Source organism: Carcharhinus amblyrhynchos, chromosome 12 (assembly GCF_965287045.1).
Source record: "Carcharhinus amblyrhynchos chromosome 12, sCarAmb.v2.hapA, whole genome shotgun sequence".
NCBI lineage: Eukaryota > Metazoa > Chordata > Chondrichthyes > Carcharhiniformes > Carcharhinidae > Carcharhinus > Carcharhinus amblyrhynchos.
In genome coordinates, this window is record NC_137335.1 from 13,421,576 (window position 1) to 13,444,244 (window position 22,669).

Below are 22,669 nucleotides of genomic sequence, written 5' to 3' on the forward strand. Positions count from 1 at the left end.
CTGAGGCATCTCTGTATGCTTACGTGAAGTCAACACCACCAGAAAAGTGAATTAACAAACATTGGTTTTCATCTCACTGACCTCTGTGAAGGAATACCTCATTTGACTTTGATTCTGGACTCCAGAAACCACGCAAAACAATATTTCTTTATTCTGGAGTCTCTGCCCTGTAATCTTTCCTTTCTCCATCCCCTTTTTTACTGTGTGAATGCAAAGAAGACAACATTGTGACACTCCCCCTGCATTTTGAGTATGTGCAAATAAACTTGACCCTTTGGATTCATCCTATCTCAGGTTTACTGTGGGGTTATTACTAGAAAGTTGGATCACACCAAAACAGGTGTTGGGAAATACGTTTATATGGGTGGAGGGGGGTGGGGGGAGAGCAAATCAAAACACCTTCCCGTTTACGGATGGGTGGCGAGACAAGAAATTCATGTTTAAATTAACCCCATCCTGTTCTTAACACTAGGCTTTCAAAGACACTAATACACGGTAAAATTACTCAACTACAAAGACAACGGGTGGGATTTTTCTCTCCCTCCATGGCAGGAGGCAGCATGCCGCTTGCTGGTGGTGGGATCTTATGGTCTGCCCATTGTCAATGGGGTATCCTGTTGACTACACTCCTCGCCACCGGGAGACCTGTGGCAGGGGTATGCCATTGGCAGGACAGAAAGATCATGCTGGTGTAAACAGCAGCAAGATTTTGAGGAAAGGTTATTTGAGGGTAACTAGCAAGAATCTGTCAAAGGCAATTAGGACTGTATCAAACTTAGGAGTCCTTTGAGAGGATAACAAACTGCTTACATGAAAATATTCAGTATACGTTGCGTGTTTGGATGTTCAGAAGTCATGTGACACAGGGGACCATGACCTCGTCAGGAAACTGGCATAAAAGACAGAAGACAGAACAGCGGCCAGTGGCTTTTTGGCAGAGATGTGAACAAAGGTGTCCTTAAATATCAGTGTTCAGATCATCGTTCTTCTCAATATGTGTAAAACTGACCTGCATTCAGATATGGAGGGTACAACTGTCAGAATACAATGGTGGCACCATGGCACAGTGGTTAGCACTGCTGTCTCATTGCACCAGGGACCTGGGTTTAATTCTGGCCTCAGGTCATTGTCTTCGTGAGTTTGCACATTCTCCCCTTGAGTTTCCTCCAGGTGCTCCAGTTTCCTCCCACGGTCCAAAGATATACGGGTTAGGTTGACTGGCTATGTTGAATTGATCCTAGTGTCAGGGGATTAGCAGGGTAAGTATGTGGCGTTATGGAAATAGGGCCTTAGTGGGATTGTGGTCAATGCAGACTTGAGGGGCTGAATGGTCTCCGCCTGCACTGTAGGGATTCTACGATAACCGGGAAGGAGACTATAGGTGGAGAGGAGACTGAACACGTGGATATTGGATGAAATTTAGCGCCAGTTAAGTGCAAGATGAATAAAGAAACGAAATACCAAATGATAAAAGCTTCAAAAAGATTAGCTGGGCTTAAGGTTTTAAACCCAGAAACCATGATTTATTTGTCTTCCAATGCCTAAAGTTGCCGCAATATATTTTTAACATTTGAGGAGAGACTGGAGAAACTGAAATTTCACTAGAAGGGAAAACATTTGGTCAAAATTATGAGTAGCTTTTGTAAGATTAATACTGAGAAACCACTTTCATTGGCTGGTAAGTAATTAGAAGGCATAAATTTTATATCACCATCAAATAAACAAAGGAAAAAGGTAACAAGGGGAAATAGTTTGATGCAGAGTGCTATTGAGATAAGGAATATTTCACATTAATCACTTTTAAAAAGGAAGTTTGGAAAAGAATAATTAAAAACGATAAGGGAAAGATGTGATAAAGGACTGAAACTCAAGGGAGTAAATGCAAATTTAATGGGCTCCATTTATGCTAGAAAATTCTATGACTTAAGATGTGACAATATTTGCGTTGGGCTTCGCATTTTAGTCTCCTCTTTTCTTCTGTTGTACTCCTAGTATAGCAGGCACACAGCAAGGGGTCACAAACTGAACTGAACTGCAATGATAAGGTGGTCTAGCAGGGCACTGTAAGGGATGTTTGGATCAGGTAATGTTGACTTACGAAGAGACAGGAAGAACCACGTGGAGGGTGGCTTGGTGGCACAGTGGTTAGCACTGCCACCTCACAGAGCCAGGGACCCAGTTTTGATTCCTGGCTTGGGTCACTGTCTGTATAGAGTCTGCACATTCTGTCTGTGGCTGCACGGATTTCCTCCGGGTTCTCCGGTTTCCTCCCACACTCTAAAAAGACACGCTGGTTAGGTGCTAAATTCTCCCTCAGCGTACCCGAACAGTAGCCGGAGTATGGCGACTAGAGGATGTTCACAGTGACTTCATTGCAGTGTTGACGTAAGCCGACTTGTGACAATAATAAAATTTTAAAAAATAGTCCAAGTCGAACTTGGGACAGTTGGCATATTTATTTTGGTGGCAAGCTCCAGATTAACTATTAATCATTTCAAATGCCATGACTGGAACCATCTGATAAAAGCACAGGGAAGTAATAAAACCAAAATATATTCTTAGAATTAACCTTTTCTGGCAATGAGAATTGTTTGCAGACCAGTTTATCCAACAAGTTCCTCTTGCCCACCATTTGTGTCCTTGGCAATCTACATCAGTTCTTAGATCCCTCTATTTGAGATTCTCAATTCTCCTGTTTAAATCTAAGTTTAAAGTTTATTTATTAGTTACAAGTAGGCTTACATTAACACTGCAATGAAGTTAATGTGAAAACCACCTAATCGCCACACTCCTGCACCTGTTTAGGTACACTGAGGGAGAATTTAGCACGGCCAACGAACCTAACCAGAACGTCTTTCAGACTGTGGGAGGAAACTGGAGCACTTGGAGGAAACCCACGCAGACACGGGGAGAATGTGCAAACTCCACACAGACAGACACCCAAACCGGGAATCAAATCCGGCTCCCTGGAGCTGTGAGGCAGCCGTGCTGACCACTGTGTCACCGTGCCACCAAGATCTCTTCATGGCTTCGTCCCTCCCAATTTCTGCACCCTCTTTCACATCTGCAATTTATCCTTTGAATCTGGCCGATATATCATGTATTCCCTCTCTCTTTGTTGCATCGCTGGCACTTGGTTTTTAAACCAGCTCGACTCTTAGGGGGAATTGTCCCAGCCTGCCCGCCACAGGAATCATGGTTTGGGGGGGGGGGGCGCGCGCGTGCGTTGTGGAACGACTATGCGGGGGCCGGACCATGAAAAGGTCCGGGAGTTTTTGAATTTGGGGCGAACTCGGCCAGAAAACTCCGCCCTCGGTCTGCAATTCCCTCCCTAAATTCCTCCACATCACACGAGACCCTCTTTATCCCTCTTTTGGCAAAGCTACTGTCACTTCTCCTAATATTTCCATTTTTGTCTCAGCACCCACTATTGCCTGAATTTGCTTTTGTGAAGCACTTTGGAACATTTTTCTGTGGTAAAAGTGCTTTATAAATATCAGTTGTTATTGTTTTGTTGCTTAATTTCTCACGGCAGGCTGCTAAGTGGTTTAGAAATAGCATTCACCACCCCATGGACATCTAGATATGGTCAGCTTCAAGAAGATTTAGCAGAGTCTATTTTTGCATTGTAACTCACAGCAATAACTCTCATCCTTAGCAGGACTGATGATCGTAACTCAGACATCAGCTTACATTTTGGATACCTTAACTTGTAATAGTAGACAATAGTTTGCTTTGTACTTTTAAGCAACCCATATTATGCTTAACTTCCTTCCTGTATGTAGAATGTAAGGTTATAATGGTATGCATTTACTTCATATATATCTGGAGTGGCGAGATGTGCGGAGGGAATGACCGGGGGAAATCCGTGGAACCATTCCACAAGATATCAATAGTTGTGGTCAAATTGAGGCAGTACAGGGGAGGTAGGAGGAGCAATCTAATCAGCCAATGGTCTTGTGATGGGCAACCCGCCCATGCCCCTATTAATTTTTAAGTTTACTTGTCAGTGTCACAAGTAGGTTCACATTAACACTGCAATGAAGTTACTGTGAAAATCCCCTCCAGCACCTGTTTGGGTACACTGAGGGAGAATTTAGCATAGCCAATTCATCTAATCAGCACGTCTTTCGGACTGTGGGAGGAAACCGGAGCACCCGCAGGAAACCCACGCAGACACAAGGACAGCGTGCAGACTCCGCACAGACAGTGACCCCATCCGGGAATCAAACCTAACGCTAACCGCTGTGCCACCATACCGCTCCAAGTGGCCTCTTAAGGGCCTTTCCCACCCAGTCTTAAATTTTAGGCTGTCGGATGCTGTTTGAATCAGGGTGCCGAGCACAAAAAACCTTCACCCTTGACCTCGGACGGGAAGGGGAGGGGTGCTAAACCTAAAGGCCGCTTGGGATTTGAGGCATCCTGCCCGCAGGGGATCTGGAAGTCTTGAACCTCCCTCGCACTGGCCTACCTTATCCACCCACCGCCCCCCCCATCCCGTGCATCCTCCTGCCCCCAGGACCCCTGGTACTTACCTGAAGTGCGGCCCTGGGACTTGGGCTCAGGCACGGTGCTGCAGTACCTCTGCCGGCCATGGCGGTGCTGTGCCTGGAGGTACAACCTAATTGGCTGACTGCCCTCCAAGGTGGGATTGCCATCCAAGGGCAGACAGAAGTTCCACCAACTGCCAGTCAAGTCTCAACTGAGTGTAAAATGGCGGCAGGTCTATCAAGTCAGTGGCGTTCCCTGCTGACTCTCAAGATGGCAGATGCTGAGCTCTGGCTATGCTAACGTGTCAGGCCACGATGATGATTAACACCTTGAGTCCAACGGTTCTCAAACCCCTTCTTTGATTGAAGAACCACTTTTTAAACAGGTTAGTTTTCACGGAACTCCCTCCATCCAAATTAAACCTCTTGCAAACTTTAATTTCTGAACCTAATGTTCACCAGTGTCATGTTAAAGAATCTGGCCTGGATTTCTGCCAGGGCTGCCTTGTCACTGATGCGAAAACTTTTATCTTCCCGTCAGCTGGAAGGTAACCCTGTTCGGCGACGTGCCTGCTGAAAGACTTCACCACATGCCACCTCCCTGGAGTGGAATTGCCTCTGTGTCTCTTTGTTCAGAGTTTCACGGTAACACTCCACCACTCTCCTACTCACTGCACAGGGGCCGAGCGTTTCAGAGCTTAATTCCTCCCGCTCTGTGTTTACTGGTCTCTCTATGTTGGAATATTGCTGATGGACTGCCAGCTGGGTGGCAATTTTGCCATCAGAATGACGCCAGTAATTGGGCTGGAGTCCAGGTCATAGAATCACTGAATCCCCACAGTGCAGAATGAGGCCATTTGGCCCATCGAGCCTGCATTGACAACAATCCCTCCCAGGCCCTATCGCTGTAACTCCACGTATTTACACTGCCAATCCCCTGATACAAAGCAGCAATTTTAGCATGGCCAATCAACCTAACCCGCACACCTTTGGACTGTGGGAGGAAACCCACACAGACACGAGGGTGCTCTGGTTTTCCCCCACCGTCCAAAGACGTGCAGGACAGGAAAAATGCGTTAGGTTGATTGGCCATGCAAAATTGCCCCTTAGTGTCAGCAGTACGAGCAAAGGTAAATTCATGTGGTTACGGAGATAGGGCCTGGGTGCAGACTCAATGGGCAAAATGGCCTCCTTCTGCACTGTAAGGATTCTACGATATGATTAATCATCATCCCAGACCTCTGAACAAGGCTGACATTCCTATCCTCCACCAACCCCAGCCCTGTGAATCCATTCCTAATTCTTTGTGCTCTCTCGTCTCCTCTCTCAGGATTCTCAATCAGTCCAAGGCCACGCTAATTACCTTCCCATTCTCAGAGCTGCCTTGGTTCCAACCCCTGCACGGCAATAATTTACCAGTTAAGCGTTGTGCGAATGCACCAGGTCACGGAAGGCAAACACTTGGCTGTACCATTTGAGCAGACACAGGCAATGAAAATAGTTTGCTTCCTCCTGCTCCTATTTCCAATGTTTTTATGTCACTTTCCAATTAAGAGTTTTTTGAATCTTTATTTCTCCTGTACTGAGTATTCACTTAAAGGATTAGCAAGTCCCTTCAGTGAACTACCTCCTGACAGCACTATAACTCTCAAATGATATCTAATTAGATTCCTCTTAAAGTTGCTGACTGACTGTGAATCAATGATCTTCTCTGGAACTCTTCCCCAAGTCCATTATTTTGTGGGGAAGAAAACAGTACTTTAATCTTGCTTGACGCTTGTGAACTTTGTTTCGGTGTCCTCTAGCCTTATGCTGACTGACCAATTTAAATGGTTTGTTTACACTAAGGGGGAAGCTTTCTGGCTGTTCACGCTGGTGGCATTTTCTGGTTCTGCCGCGGCGAATGGAGATGGGGCTGAGCGCCAACTTCCCCGTTCTCACCCACAGCAGGACATTGAATCCGGCCTCACTTGCAGTGGCAGCAGGTAAACGGCTGGTAAGATCGCACGCTTAAACAATTTCAAAGGCACGATTCATATCGCTGTCTCCTCGGTCATCTTACTTATTCATAGAGTCTCCAGTGCAGAGGGAGGCCTTTTGGCCCATCGAGCCTGCACCTCCCATCCAGGTCCTATCCCCGTGACCCCACATCTTTACTTTCCTAATCCCCTGACACTAAGGAGCAATTTATGGCTAATCAACCTGACCAACAGATCTTTGGACTGTTTGACGTGTTTAGACTTACCTGCTAGATAAAATTGGATTATTTTCAATTGCATCTCGCTATCTTTCAGAGAATTAATACTACAATTACTTCCTTATCTCTACCTATTTATGGTTGCCATCATCAGTATATGTGCACTTCTCCCTCACTAGCTTTCACTATCCCTGGTTTTGACCTGATCTCCTGCTTATCATCTTCTACTTGATTGATTCTCTTTATTATGCTTCTAACACTGCGTACTCTTTATTTAATTGAAACCAAATTTCAATATTTGTATAAAGTGTGGAAAAACTTAGTAATTTTAAAAGACATGCCAGAGCAGTAACTCCCCCAGGCATCTTGCTGACAGCACAGTTAAATACCAGTTTACCACAACGGAAAAGCTGGCAAACTCTTCCTGTTTTTAATTTTAGATGCTAAATTTCAGACTAACCTGCAGGAGCTCGGTTGCCCGATTCTGCTATTTACACGTGAACACCACAGAGGTTCAATATTCCACTGCCAGTTTCCCCAAGGACTTATCAGAGAGCATTTCTACAAACTGGACAAACATCAGCACTAGCCTTTGGTGTTTACATGAAAAATGAGTCAGCATATTAGGAAAAGAATAACCTTCAGAAGCAAAGTGTTTCACCACCTGACCATGACAGTCGTGTTTGGTTGTAACTCTGTCTGACCAGCAACAACTTTGACATCAATAGTTAATTACGTTAACTATTTTTTGCAAATGCAAATAATACATGCAGAGGGAGGGCATGACTAAAACAAGTAGTCTTCGGGATGCTTTGGAAGCGTGGAAGCACATGGGAACTGAAGGGGTTTGGGAAGAAAATTCTGGACAACGGAAGACTGCAAACTGCTGATGGAAGAGAAGGTGCAAAGGTGGGGAGGAGCTGAAAGAAGACAGCTAAATTTGAGGGATTTGCAATGAGGATAAGAACTGGATTATCTAAAGGGTGGAGAGCCAATGGAGGCTGCTGAGGACAACGGGATATGGCAGGATGACTTAGTACAGCAACAGGATGCAGATGCTCTGTCTATTAAATCAGAAAGACAAGAGTGTTGTCAGGGATAGCGTATTGCGGTTTTTGTCACAAGGGATGTCTGGAATAGCTCGGACTAGGGCTGTCTCAGCATTGTGCACAAGACGGAAACCAGACAAAAGGGATTCGTACAGGGAGTGATGAGAGAGGTAGACACACAACTGTGGGAATGATAGATGAGGATTGTGCAGAGGAAATAGAGATTACAGTTGAGAGCATTGTTGAAATGAAGCAAAGTTACAGGTTGGGCATTGCTGGAAAGAACAGCAATGCTGGCATGGGCTTTTTTGAGGTTGTTTATTTTCCAGATCTGACCAGCAGATAGACAAACCCTGAGAGAAGGCAGCCGTGGACAATGCCAATCTGAATTGTGTTGAGGCATGAGAGGTTAGTCTCACTGAAGAGATGAATCTGACATTCCTAGACGTAGTCTGAAACTCCTCCACCAGCACAGTTAAAGAGTGCACAGGGGTCCGAAGGTTAGGCAGGCAAGTCAAGTTTCAACACTTCATTCAGGGAGAAGGTGGACTAGTGGTAATGCCACATGACTAGTAATCCAGAGACCCAGGATAATGCTCTGGGGACCCAGGTTCGAATCCTGCCAAAGCAGATGGTGAAATTTGAATTCAATAAAAAAAAACCTGGACTTAAAAGTCTAATGGTGACTATGAAACCATTGCTGATTGTTGTAAAAATACATTTGGTTCACTAATTTTCTTTAGGGAAGGAAATCTGTTGTCCTTACCCGGTCTGTCCTAGATGTGACAAAAAGAGTGCAGACAAAGAGTCATCCAAATCAAAACATTGGCTCTATTCTCCCGCCACAGATGCTGCCAGACCTGATGAGATTTTCCAGCACCTTTCTGTTTTTGTTTCAGATTTCAGCATCCGCGGTATTTTGCCTTTATATTGACCTAAATGCAACTCCAGATCCACAGGTTGACTCTTACCTGCCCTCTGAAATGGCCCAGCAAGTCAACTCAGTTCAAGGGCAATAAATGCTGGTCCAGCCACAGATGCCCACAACCCAGGAATAAATAAAAACAGAAATCTAAGAACATGCTACCGCCTAAAGCCAAACAGGAACGTCAGACAGCCTATGGATAGTTTTACAATTTTTCTTCAACTTAAGATTTCTTTCTTAAAAAAAGAGTATATTGGAAGTATATTTTTCAGATGGAAATGGGATAATTGAGCTGTCAAGACTTTTCACCAGGGTATTCTTTGAAAATAATAACGTTCAGAAGTAGCTTACCACATGTTGCATCACATTTGGAGACATGCCACTTGTCCGCTGAAAAAGATTAAGGGCAACAACTTACCCCTGCATCCTCGGGCTGCAGAATGCGTAGAGCGTCCTCGTCACTCAGGGTGAGGTGGAGCCAGACTTGGTGGGTGTGCAGAAGCCGATCAAAAATGCTGAGGTTACACAAGAAGCTTTCGTAGCCGGAATCCCTCATCCAGTACTTAGCAGTTTCTTCTTTCTGATAGTCATAGTCCATGTCCTCTTGCGCACTGCTCAACATAATGAGAAACGTGTAGGCAACTAAACTACATGGTGAAAACAGGCAGTTATGTCACAATGCAAACAGCAAGGTATAGCATTTTATCTTGGGACCATAATTTTCATTGAATCCATACAGTGCAGAAGATGCCATTCAGCCCATTGAGTCTACACCAACTCTGTGACATAGTATCTTATCCAAGCCCTCTCCTGCGCCCTATCCTTGTAATCCCACACGTTTCCCATGGCAAAACCATTTAACGTACACATCTTTGGACACTAAAGAGGCAATTTTACCATGGCCAATTTACTTAATCTACCCATCTTTTGGATGGTGGGAGAAGACTGGAGAACCCAGAAGAAACCCACGCAGACACGAGAAGAAGGGACAAATTCCACAGACATTTTATAAATACTTTTCATCACCCGGTTACAGTCCAACCTTAAAAGACTCAAGCCACAACCTAGCTTCTCTAAAGTGCATCGATGCAGAATGTGACGCCTTTAACCAGCTTGGGTGTGAGGCCTTTGGCATCTCAATAGCCATCAACATCTGGTCTACACCGAGCAGCCACTTGGTTTGGTAGTGGAGGGCTTTTGGCAACTTTGAATGAGAACTCAAGCAGGAATCTCCAGTGATAAACTGAAGGGGGGAAATAAATGCCAAATAAAGTGGTGGTAACAAACACTAGATGGTTTATACGGGTATGTATCACAATTAAAGCTCAGGATGAGAATCTGATTTGCACTGGCTAGTGGGATGCTTCTCTTCTTAGTACAACTATAATGGATATGTGGCCGGTAACCATTGTTCAGTTTTGTTTAAGTTTATTTATTGTCACAAGTAGGCTTGCATTAACATCGTAACTAAGTTACTGTGAAAATCCCCTAGTCACCATACTCCAGCGCCTGTTCGGGTACATTTCTTATTTGCTCATGGAATGTGGTCTAGCTGGCTGGGTCAACATTTATTGCCCATCCCTAATTGCCCTTCAACTGAGTGACTTGCTGAGCTACTTCAGAGGGTATTTAAGAGTCAACCACTTTGCAAGGGGTCTGGAGTCACATGTAGGCCAGACCAGGTAGGGATGGCAGATTTCCTTCCCTGAAGGATGTTAGTGAACCAAATGTGTTTTTAGAACAATCAATAACAATTGACAATGATTTCATCATTGAACTTTTTAATTCCAGATTTTTTATTGAATTCAAATTTCACCACTTGCCGTGGTGGGACCCTGAGTCTCTGGATTACTAGTCCAGTGAAAGTACCACTATGCCACTGCCTCCCCAGTGAGGACACTGTGGGAAAATTTAGCAATGCACCTAATCGATATATTTTTCGGACTGTAGGAGGAAACCGAAGCACCCGGAGGAAACCCAGGCAGCGCCCATTGATTCTGATCAATGTCAGGCAGTTTGGTCATACTGTTATCCTAAACAGTGAAAAGTCAAAGTCTGTGTGACCGGTTAAATCGGTGAAGCATGCAAAAGCAATGCAATTTGATAATAGGCTGCTTCAGTTACAATGTTGATTTCAATATAAAGGTGAGGCAAATGTTACTCGTAGCTAGGAATTTCCCTTGAACAACAGAGAGATTTTAAGGTGGGTCCCACTGACTGAACATTGACATTGAATGTTGCGACAACTTTCTTGTTTTATTTATTTGCATTTTTGTTTGAGAGCACGGGGGGTGGGGGGGAAATAAATTTAATAGGTCCACTGCAATAGCCTTCCATTGGTCTAACCGATTGTGCTGAGCTGTCCCGATGTTACACCAACTTTGTGGAGGTGTAAACCATCTTAAATACGGTAAGTGTTGTGCTCAGTAAGTTTTTTCAATATGTTTCACACATAGATTATAGAATCCCTACAGTGCAGAAGGAGGCCATTTGGCCCATCGAGTCTGCACTGACTCTCCAACAGAGCAATTTACCCAGGTCCACCCCCTTCCCCATCCTCTTAACCCCAAACATTTATTCCGCTAACTCCCCTAACCTACACATCCTTAGACACTAAGGGGCAATTTAGCAAGGCCAATGCACCTAATCTGCATATTTGAACTGTGGGAGGAAACTGGAGCATCTGGAGGAAACCTATGCAGTCATGGGGAGAATGTACAGACTCCGTGCAGGCAGTTATTCGGGGCCAGATTCAAACCTGGGTCCCAGGAGCTATTGGCAGCAGTGCTAACCACTGAGCCCCGTGCCGCCCCTCAATTGCTTTTGAGGCAATAAAGAGACTGATATAACTTAATACAACATCAATACGATGGCAGCAACATCCCCGAGAGGGATGAATGACTGACTAACTTTGTTTCTGGGGCTTATTGAAAGGAGGAAGGATGTTGGCTAGCAGACCAAGGAAGCCACATCTTTTCTTTTGGAAATGAAGCCATGCAACCACCATTGTTCACTCCAGAACAGGCAGATGGTATCTCAGTTTAACATCAAGTCCACGGAACTGCATCCACAGCGCAGCAATACTTCCTACAGTACTGCATCAAAATGCTGGCCCAGATTGCTGACATGGATACAGAGCTTAAATATATAATTTGCTCATCCAGCAGCACGAAGCAACTTTACAGAGAGATTTCTATTTTGCTGCATCAGCCTCGTCTTTTTGATGGGAATAAAAGCCCGCTCTAAATAATTTCTTCAAGCTACACATCTTTACTGCAACGTAATAATCTCAGCCTTTTGGCTAAGATCAAGTGTGGTACTGACATGCTGCGCTTGGTTGAAATCATTAGGTTATATTTTAGCTTCATTTGAAGCAATTTTTAAAAGTGGCATCTCGGCCTTTTGGCTAAAATGCAAATGCCTACTTCAATCAGCTTGGATCATGTAGATCAAACCCAAGACTGGAGGTGAGAGCCCTGTCTTGTCAGCTTGGATCGGGAATGTCTCAACTTGTTGAGACTCTGAATTGGACTTGATTTGATTGAATTGGGAATAAAAACAAAAAAAACTGACTCCTCAAAAGAAAGAATGTTTGATTAATTTCAAAGTTACTATTTAATTTGTCATTTCAATTTGCATTTTCACTGTTTCGTGATGATCATTGGTGGGATGAGTTTTTTTTTAAAAAGAACATAGTAAGTTATGATCTGGGATATTCTGACAGCAGATTTAATGATGATAAGAATTGGATAAATTGTTTGGGTGCATTGGCCATGCTAAATTCTCCTTTGGTGTACCCAAACAGGTACTGGACTGTGGCAGCTAGGGAATTTTCGCAGTCACTTCATTGGTGTTAACGTAAGCCTACTTGTGACTAATAAATAAATAAATTAAATAGCTGAAGTGGATAAAACTGCAGGGCTGAGTGGACTAATAGTTGCTCTTTCTGGGCAGAATCTTCTGCTTTCTGCTATGAGCCAGCATCAGCACAAATTCCATATGTTAAGTTGATCTTTCTCTTCATCGTAGCAATGACTAACACTATATTCTGCCCTCTCTCCTTTCCTTCTCTCTGTGTACTCTATGAATGGTATGTGTCCTGAGATGCGAGGATTAGTGGGTAAAATATGTATGGGGATAAGGCCTAAGTGGGATTGAGGTCGGTGCAGACTTGATGGGCCAAATGGCCTCTTTCTGCACTGTAGAGGTTCTATGATTCTATAAGAGGCAATACTTTTCACTCTATCCCAACAGTTGTGACGTTAATAAACCAAATCAAATCAAATCCAGGTCCCGACCCTGTCCTACCTGTCTGGGAGATCTCCCCAAAGGTGACCAGTTAAGAGTCTGCATCTGGGGTCATTGAGGTTGCAGACCCCAATCAGGGCCTTGGAAGAACAAGCACTGCCCCTTTTGGAGGGCAACCCATGATGGCTCCTCCATCTTGATGCACCCTCTAAAACGGTCAATGAAACAAACAGTGGCGACCCCTTCACAGGGCAGTGGCTATACCCACTAATCGTGTCTGGTTGGCAGGGTTAGTGCAGGAAAGGGCCCATCCGCCACTGACAGCAGTGCGCCTAATCAGCCCACAAGATGGGCAGTTATTTATTTAGATTGGCTGACACAGCATTACCAGTAAGAAATGCACAATGCCATCTTCCCTAAAATTCCACCTGGCCCCATCTTCAAGCCATGGGACCAGGAAGATTCTGCCCTTAAACAGCCAGCACAGACAGAATGGGCTGAATGGCCTCCTCTCTGCAGTATTAATGCCTGATTGTATGATTCTATGACCTATTTACGTGCCTTAAATTGAATGCTGGGGTTTAGAAACTAGGAAAAGCAAGAAGCAACATGATGGAAACTTTTTTTAAATGATGAACACATCTGCATCGATTGGATATTAAAACAGCATGATAAAGCAATTCAAAATTTTTATAATTGGGAAGTTCCAAAACAAAGATTCTGGTCAGAATTACTGACCAGTTGGTTACAGAAATGTACAAGGTACAAACAAACTTTATATGAAATTTATTAATACTTGTTTTTATTTTCCCAAAAAGCCAAAAAAAAGGGTTGATTAATTTTAACAATATGCAACATAAGAAAAAAAAACTTGAAATCCTAACTTGGAGAAGATCAGGCAAGATGGTGGTTTCGTGGTGATGTCAATGAATTAGTAATCCAGCGGGCCAGACTAATACTCTGGGGAACCGATTCAAATCCCAGCCAGGCAGTTGGGGGAACTTAAATCTAATTATTCAATCCTTGAATTCAAAGCTAGCATCAATTTAGAAATCACAGAATTCACAGAAACCCTACAGTACAAAAAGAGGCCATTCGGCCCATTGAGTCTGCACCAGCCACAATCCCATGCAGGCCCTATCCCCATATCCCTCTAATCTATGCATCTCAGGACACTAAGGGGCAATTTTTAGCATGGCCAATCCACCTAACCCCCACATCTTTGGACTGTGGGAGGGAACCGGAGCACCCGGAGGAACGCCACGTAGACACGGGGAGAATGTGCAAACTCCACACAGACAGTAACCCAAGCTGGAAATCGAACCCAGGTCCCTGGAGCTGTGAAGCAGCAGTGCTAACCACTGTGCTACCGTGCCATCCTACCTTGAAACCATTGTCAATTGTTCGAAAACCCATCATGTTCACTAATGCCCCTTTAGGGAAGGAAATCTGCCATCCTGATGCAGTCTGGCCTACATGTGACTCCAGACTCACAGCAATGTGGTTGACTCTTAGCTGCCCTCTGAAATGGCCTTGTGAACCATTTGGTTCAAGGACAAATAGGAAGGGGCAATAAAGGCTAGCCCACCCAGTGAAGCCCCATGCCCCATGAAAAGAATTACAAACAAGGAATCCATCTAAAAGAATCTCTTCAGGGCAGCATGATGGCACAGCGGTTAGCATGCTGCCTCACAGTGCCAGGGACCCGGGTTTGACTGCGGCTGGGGTCACCGTCTGTGTGGAGTTTGCATGTACTCCCCATGTCTGTTTGGGTTTTCTCCCACAGTCTGAAAGACATGCTGATTAGGTTCTTCCTCAGTGTACCCGAACAGGCCCTGGTGTGTGACGGCTAGGGGATTTTCACAGTAACTTCATTGCACTGTTAATGGAAGCCTACTTGCGACACTAAGAATAAGCTTTTTACTGTAAAATGTGGCTTGACAATTCCATATACACTTATATACATTATAGATGCAGAAAGAATACAGGCTAAAGATGTGTAGGTGAAGTGATATGACCATGCTAAATTGTCCCAAAATGGATTGGCCATGGGAAGTATGTGAGGTAAGAAACTCGGTCAGAGAGTCGGTGCAGACTAGATGGGTCAATTGGCCTCTTCTTCATTAAATGATTCTATTAATGGGGGCTGATGGGAACAGGAAAGGATGCACCACTTAAAACGATAGGAAAACTTACCGCAGCCACTGGGCATACTGAGCATCTTTATCTGCGTCAGGAATTGAATGAACCATTTTTAGTTCTCCAATCTCCAAGGCAAGTGTGTCAATCAACTGGAATGGGAAGACAGAGGTCTGTTGTTAGACAGCAGAGAAGGCGAGCTGAGAGTAAGATTAACCAGTCTGCAGAGTGTTGTTAAGAACACAAAAGTATTTCAGACAGGACTGTCCCTGTACTACGTTCAGCATCAATACCCCCATTAACAATAGATACTTTGGAACGCACACTGTCCTTGTGTCAAGCTGAAAGTGACCGGCAGACATTTCATGCAGCTTCCGAATAACATTTTGCTCTGGGGAGAGAAAAAAAAAATCCAAGACTAAATGGAGAATGAACTGCTTTACTTTGGATTTGCTTGCAAACTTCACCTGTGTCTACAGTAAGAGCTGCGTTTCCTGGTGGTTCACATTCCAACAAAAACATTCAGTAAACCACTTCATGAGCAATCCTGCAGGTTCCGGGTTATAGAAGAAAGGAACCAGTTGTACAAAGAGCATCGGTGCCTTTCCCACCTTCAGGCGCAATTTTCTTGAGCGAGCAAAAATAAACCAATCATCTCAACTGGAAATCCAACCCTATCCCCAAGGACAGGCAGCGTTATTAGATTGGCAAATCCCTGAGTGCCCGACAAGGGAAAGTGGCTCCCATTTCCCTTTATGGAGGAATTATTCTAGGGTCATTACCTCCATTAGATTCTCCAGAAATTAATCCTATACATTGACCACTCTGGATGAAGCCAGATCCCCTGTCAGTCCACTTGCTTTACACTCACCCCCAATCTGGAGGATTTCGTCAATTCATCCCACTCCATGTTATTTCTAAGAATCACAGAATCCCTACAGTGCAGAATGAGGCCATTCAGCCCATCGAGTCTGCACTGACCACAATCCCATCCAGGCCCTATTCCCTTAACCCCACATATTTACCCTGTTAATCCCCTGACATTAGGGTCAATTTAGCATAGTCAATCAACCTAACCCTCACATCTTTGGACTGTGGGAAGAAACCGGAGCATTCAGAGAAAACCCACACAAGGACAATGTGCAAACTCCACAGAGACAGTGAGCCAAGCCAGGAATCGAATCCGGGCCCCTGGCACTGTGAGGCAGCAGTGCTAACCACTGTGCCACCGTGCTGCCCTTCCACATCACCTAATCGGTACTGGTTTCTCTTGGTACTTCCTCTTAATGTTGAGGAGCCCAAGCTTCTCCATTCTTTTCTCATTGCGCGTGTTGGCTCAGTTGGCAGCAGTCCACTCACTGGGAGTCAGCAGGTTATGGCTTCAAGTCCAAGTCAAGGATTTGAGCACAAAAATCAAGGCTGACCCCGCGCCCCCCTCCTCCAGTGTGGTTCTGGGGGATTGCTGGACCGTTAAAAACTGCCATCATTCAGATGAAATGTTAAAATGTGGATATTGTCTGCTCTCTCAAGCGGCCATCAAGCTTCCCTGATGTTATTTTAAAGGTGGGGGGGCGGGGTGTAGATGAGAAAAGGCTAGGACAGTAAGGATAGGGGAATATCCTAACCAATATTTAACCCTCAATCAACATCATGACAAACAGAAATCTTTGGTCAGCATTATACTGCTGGTTACGGGAGCCAGTAGGCAAATTGGCTGCCTGCAGCATTTCATGGAATCCTCACAGTGTAGAAGAGGCCACTCAGCCCATCAAGTCTGCACCGACTCTCTAAACGAGTATCCTATCCAGGCCCTCTTTCCCACCCTGTCCCCATAATCCCACATATTTATTGTGGCTAATCCCATCTAACCGACATACCTTGGGACACTAAGGGGCAATTTCCCATGGCCAATCCACCTAACCTGCGCATCTTTGGACTGTGGACAAAAACTAGAACACCCGGAGGAAACCGATGCACACATGGGGAGACACAGATAGTGGCCCTGGGCCGGAATTGAACCTGGGTCGCTGGCACAGTGAGACAGCAGTGCTAACCACTGTGCCATCGTGCCGTCCTTTTTAACATTATAACAGTGATGACACTTCAAAAATACTTTATTAGCTGTAACTAGCTGGACATTCTGAGATCATGAAAGGCGCTATATAAATGCAAGTCATTTAAAAGAAAACTTTTATTTTGACACCACTGATCACTCTCATGGCTCTCTTTTGTATCTGGGGTCACTGTCTGCACATTCTCCCTGTGTCTATGCAGGTTTCCTCCAGTTTCCTCCCACAGTCCGAAAAATGTGCTGGTTCGGTGCATTGGCCATGCTAAATTCTCCCCCAGTGTAACTGAACAAGTGCTGGACTGTGACGACTAGGGGATTTTCACAATAACTTCAAAGCAGTGTTAATGTAAGCCGACTTGTGACACTAATAAATAAAATTTAGAACTTAGCTTACTAGACGTGAATAGCCCTTCCTGATTTGATTAAAATTAGATACAAAATTTGAGGTGCATTCCGAATTAGTGCATGGCACTATTTTAACACAGCATCTTTGACCACTAACAGTTTGTCTACAGAGTTCGGCTTTCATTTGCTTTGCTGATTATTGCTCTGCAATAACTTTTGTTTCAGTGACTTTGGTTTCCACTGGTTCACAAAGGCTCTACATACATTTACCACCCATTTTTCTTTAAGAGGGAAGCGATGACCTAATGGTATTACCGCTAGATTATTAATCCAGAAACATAGCTTATGTTCTGGGGACCCGGTTTCGAATCCCGCCACGGCAGATGGTGGAATTTGAATTCAATAGAAAACAAAAATCTGGAATTAAAAATCTACTAATGACCGTGATCTGATTGTTTGGGAAAATTCATCTGGTTCACTAATGCCCTTTAGGGAAGAAAATTTGCCGTCCTGATCTGGTCTGGCCTACATGTGACTCCAGAGCCACAGCAATGACTTTCAAGTGTCCTCCGAGCAACTACAGATGGGCAATAAATACTGGCCAACCACCATGTCCCAAGAATGAATAAAATATTTTTTTTTACACAATGACTGCTGCATTGATGGAGTGCAGTGGAATTTGGCTTCCTGCAGAGACAGGTCACAATGCCAGGTTTACACTTCTCCTTTGGAACAGGTGCAAAGCAAAACTGTTTATATGCTAACACGATGGATATGTAAACATACTTTTCTTAAAGACTGGAGCCATGCCGACATTTGCCCAAGAAAATTATTTTGTAATTGGACCCCAGTGGGAGAAGCTGCTGGCACAAAATGATTGCGATATTTGCTCAGCCAACAAACATGCACCACAAAATCAACATTTTAAACATTTCTGTCAGTTGGTAAAGTATTTACACATTTTTAATTGCATTTTTAAAAGTTAAAGTTTATTTATTAGTCACAAGTAAGGCTGACATTAACACCAATGAAGTTACTGTGATATTCCCCTAGTCGCCACGCTCCGGTGCCTGTTTGGGTCAATGCACCTAACCAGCACATCTTTCAGACTGTGGGAGGAAACCAGAGCACCCAGAGGAAGCCCCCACTCAGACATGGGGAGAATGTGCAAACTCCACACAGACAGCGACCCAAGCCAGGAATCAAACCCTGGTCCCTGGTGCTCTGAGGCAGCAGTGCTAACCATTGTGCCACCATGCCACCCACATAACTGTTAATGGCAACAACCATAAAAATTATTTATTTGTGTCACTAGGAGGCTTACATTAACACTGCAATCAAGTTACTGTGAAAATCCCCAAGTCGCCACATTCCAGCATCTGTTCAGGTGCATGGAGGGAGAATTTAGCATGGCCAATGCACCTAACGAGCACATCCTTAGGACCGGGGGAGGAAACCGGAGCACTCGGAGGAAACCCATGCAGACACGGGGAGAACGTGCAGACCCTACACAACCAGTGACTCAAGGCTGGGATTCAAACTTGGGTCCTGGTGCTGTGAGGCAGCAGTGCTAACCACTGTACCACCATGAAGGGATCTGGTGGGGGGTGGGTAGCCAAATCTGACCCAGATTCTGCAGCGAGAATAATGCGGAGCTAACAGCACACACCGTCAAACTGCAAGTTTCAGCTTGTGCACTTGCACAGATAAAACACAGAAATCTACAAGCTGCTATACTCCACTCCTCTACAGGGGGCACTCTAGTAGAGCAAGCTAATAACATTGCATTGATTTCAGTGTTGAGTTTAAGAAATTTAAGTCCTTGTCTGCTAACTCCGTACCAGAGGTGGCACAAGAAAGTTTTGGCTGTTGCATGCAGTTATTTTCTTTTAGTAACAACAATTCACCATTGCATAGTCCCTTTAATGTTATAAAACATTCCTATCTGCTTCACATGAGCATTATCAAGAAAAGTTTGACTGAGCCACAGCGCGGTAAATATTACAAATGGCAAACAATGTAATTGGCACTGAAATTTAATTTTACAAGTGTGAGCCTTAGTTTTTTCAGAAGGTGGTTAGCGGTGGACATTTAAAGAGATTGAGTTTTTTTTTTAAATCTTTTCCGTTTCCTTGATCTGTTTCTCTTAATCCCATCTGCTGTTCCCAATCTTTATCTCACTTTAGGTACATGATTTAAATCTAATCTAATATCCTGCTTTATACTTTTTAACTTGCACACTGTGAGGTATTTCTTTGATGAGAAAGATCTTCTGAGATGTGGGGGAGGTGGGAGTCTTGAGCTGCAGTGTCTTGTAACATAAAACATCTTTGCAAATCAGTTGAAGCATTTTCTAGGAATTGGAAAGGGTTAACACCAGAAGATGGGTTACCCAGGGGTTAGTAGCTTAGCATAGTTAAAACAAACACAAGAAAGTTGAGAAAACTTTGCTGTTGTCTAGCAACAGGGAATCTGAGAAAAGACCCACACAGAGGGGAGGGAGATAGGAAAATCAGTTTCAGCTGGTGTGGCTATTTCGTACAGTGAAGGCAGAAATGTCATGGAAAGGTCTCTCTTGAGCTGAAAATGATAAGGAACTCATACGTATTACTCAAAAGTTAAATTAGTTGTGAATTTAGGGTGAGTTTTCTGGATCTCGAGAGAGATGCCAATTTTGGAAAGGTTTCTAGTGAATGTTCAGAAGTTGACTGGAAAAGAAACTTCTTTGCAAATGGATCAGCTCTACCCCTGGTGTGGAAGTACTGGTTCCTCTTCACTGATGTGTTAAGTCTGTTAGGGTATTGCTGGGATAAGAAGGATAGCGTGAGTTTGAATCAATTTTTTTGGTGTCTGTGTTGAAACCTTTCCACCTTTTTATTGATTTGAATTATTATTGTCACACGTATTAACACAGTGAAAAGTATTATTTCTTGCGCTATACAAAGCATACCGTTCATAGAGAAGGAAAGGAGAGAATGCAGAACGTAGTGTACAATCATAGCTAGGGTGTCAAGAAAGATCAACTTAATGCAAGGTACGTCCATTCAGAAGTCTGATAGCAGCAGGGAAGAAGTTGTTCTCGAGTCAGTTGGTACGTGTCCTTTTGTATCTTTTCTCCTGACAGAAGACGGTGGAAGAGAGAATGTCTGGGGTGCGTAGGGTGCTTGATTATGCTGGCTATTTTCCCGAGGCAGGAGGAAACGTAGACAGTGTCAATGGGTGGGAGGCTGGTTTGAGTGATGGGACTGGGCTTCATTCAAGACCTTTTGTAGTTCTCTGCAGTCTTGGATACAGCAGGAGCCATACCAAGCTGTGATACAACAAGGAAACTGTTTTCTATGGTTCATCTGTGGAAGTTGGTGAGAGTTGTAGTGAATATGCCAAATTTCCTTAGTCTTCTGAGAAAGTAGAAGTGTTGGTGGGCTTTCGTAACTATATTGTCTGGTGTAATATAGTTAATGTTTCTTGTTCCATGAAAATGACCTCCAGTCAGCCTCTGAGTGCCAAACCTGCAGCCATCTGCCTCAACACCCTCAGGTGAGGCTAAACCAGTCATCTCCAAAACCACATGCTAAAACCAGAAATTCAAACAGGTGTGTTTTACAGCACCTATTTAACTCCTTTCTCCGTCCCTGCGTGAGTCTGAGCATTCTTCAGTCTGACAGGTTGAAGAGCCATGATGTGGGTATGCCGGCGTTGGACTGGCGTAAACACAGTAAAAAGTCTGACAACACCAGGTTTTAGTCCAACCTATTTATTTGATAATATAGTATATTATCAAATAAATAGGTTGGACTAAAACCTGGTGTTGTCAGACTTTTTACAGGTTGAAGAGCCACATTATTTCTTATTCTGCTCACATGTGCCACAGGGCTCCTTGTAGAGGGTGCCACATTGGCAGATTGGAGCAAGAGATCTCCAACTGCAGGAGCACTTCTCCGATCTCACTTTTGGGCCAGTGAGCACATTTTGGAAAGATAAGCCCGTGGGAAATTTATCTTGCTGTTACCAAAAACAACAAAGAAATGTGCATCTTAATGAACAACCTTCGTAACGAGAAGACTTTAAGAGAAGAATGTGTCCACTTATTTTCACACCATTATATTGAACACTGAATTTTAGTGAGATAACTGACACCATAGCGACTACAACAAGGTGATTCTGAAGTGTCCTGACACTGCTAAAACAACTGTCCAACACGCATTTGAATCACCTTTCATACACCTAGGCAACTCTGCAAGATGGCTTCTTGGGGGACAGATTAGATGTGCACCTCTCCAGAGCACAGGCTGACACTCTACAATTCCCTCCTTAAACCTTTGTCCCTTTTAAGAAAGCATATCGAGATGTTATAGGAAATGGTCACAGGGGGAAGGCAGTGGTGTAATGATATTGTCACTGAATTAGTAATCCAGACCCAGGGTAATGCTCTGGGGACCCAGTTTCAAATCCCACTACAGCAGATGGTGAGATTTGAATTCAATAATAATCTGGAATTAAAAGGTCTAATAATGACCATGAAACCATCGTTGATTGTTGTAATGCTCACTAATGTCCTTTAGAGAAGGAAATCTGCCGTCCTTACCTAGTCTACAAGTAACTCATTCGTGACCCCACGGCAAAAACTTAGAATCATAGAGTCTCTACAGAGCAGAAGGAGACCTTTCAGCCCATCAAACCTGCACCGAAAGGATCCCACCTAGACCCATCCCTGTAACCTTACTTATTTACCCTGCTAATCCTCCTGACACTAAGGAACAATTTAGTCAGGCAAATCAACCTAACCTGCACACCTTTGGAGTGTGGGAAGAAACCAGAGCACCCAGAGGAAACACAGGGAGAACGTGCAAGCTCAACACAGCCAGATACCCGAGGTTGGAATTGAACCCGGGTCCCTGGCGCTGTGATGTAGCAGTATTAACCACTGTGCCAACACGTCGCCCTCTAGCAAGCCACTCAGTTCAAGGTCAATTCGGGATGGGCAATAAATCCTGGCCTAGCCAGTGATGCTCATATCCCATGAGCGAATAGAAAATAAATGAAACACAAATGGTATTAAATTTCATAATGTAAACGTGTTGAAAGAATTCTCCACGTACATTACTCATCCATTCAGATTCTCAAAGTGTGAGCAAAAATAGAATCCACTCTCCAGCCGTGTTGAAATCAGTCAGAGGAAATTTAGACACTAAGTGCAGCCAAAAG

The 22,669-nt window shown here is 44.1% G+C and overlaps 1 protein-coding gene across 3 annotated transcripts in view; it reads right to left on the reverse strand.

Annotated features, from left to right (window-relative positions):
- Positions 1 to 22,669, reverse strand: part of LOC145350784 (ras and Rab interactor 2-like) — a 156,979-nt gene that overhangs the window by 35,283 nt on the left and 99,027 nt on the right. For 2 of the 3 annotated variants that reach the window (XM_080200073.1, XM_080200074.1), the window contains exon 4: positions 9,080 to 9,272. In XM_080200073.1, coding sequence (XP_080056199.1) covers positions 9,080 to 9,259 — 180 coding nt within the window. In that variant the 5' untranslated portion in view covers positions 9,260 to 9,272. Of the gene's footprint in view, positions 1 to 9,079; positions 9,273 to 15,105; positions 15,201 to 22,669 lie in introns of all 3 variants that reach the window. The other variant, XM_080200072.1, reaches the window with a different exon arrangement.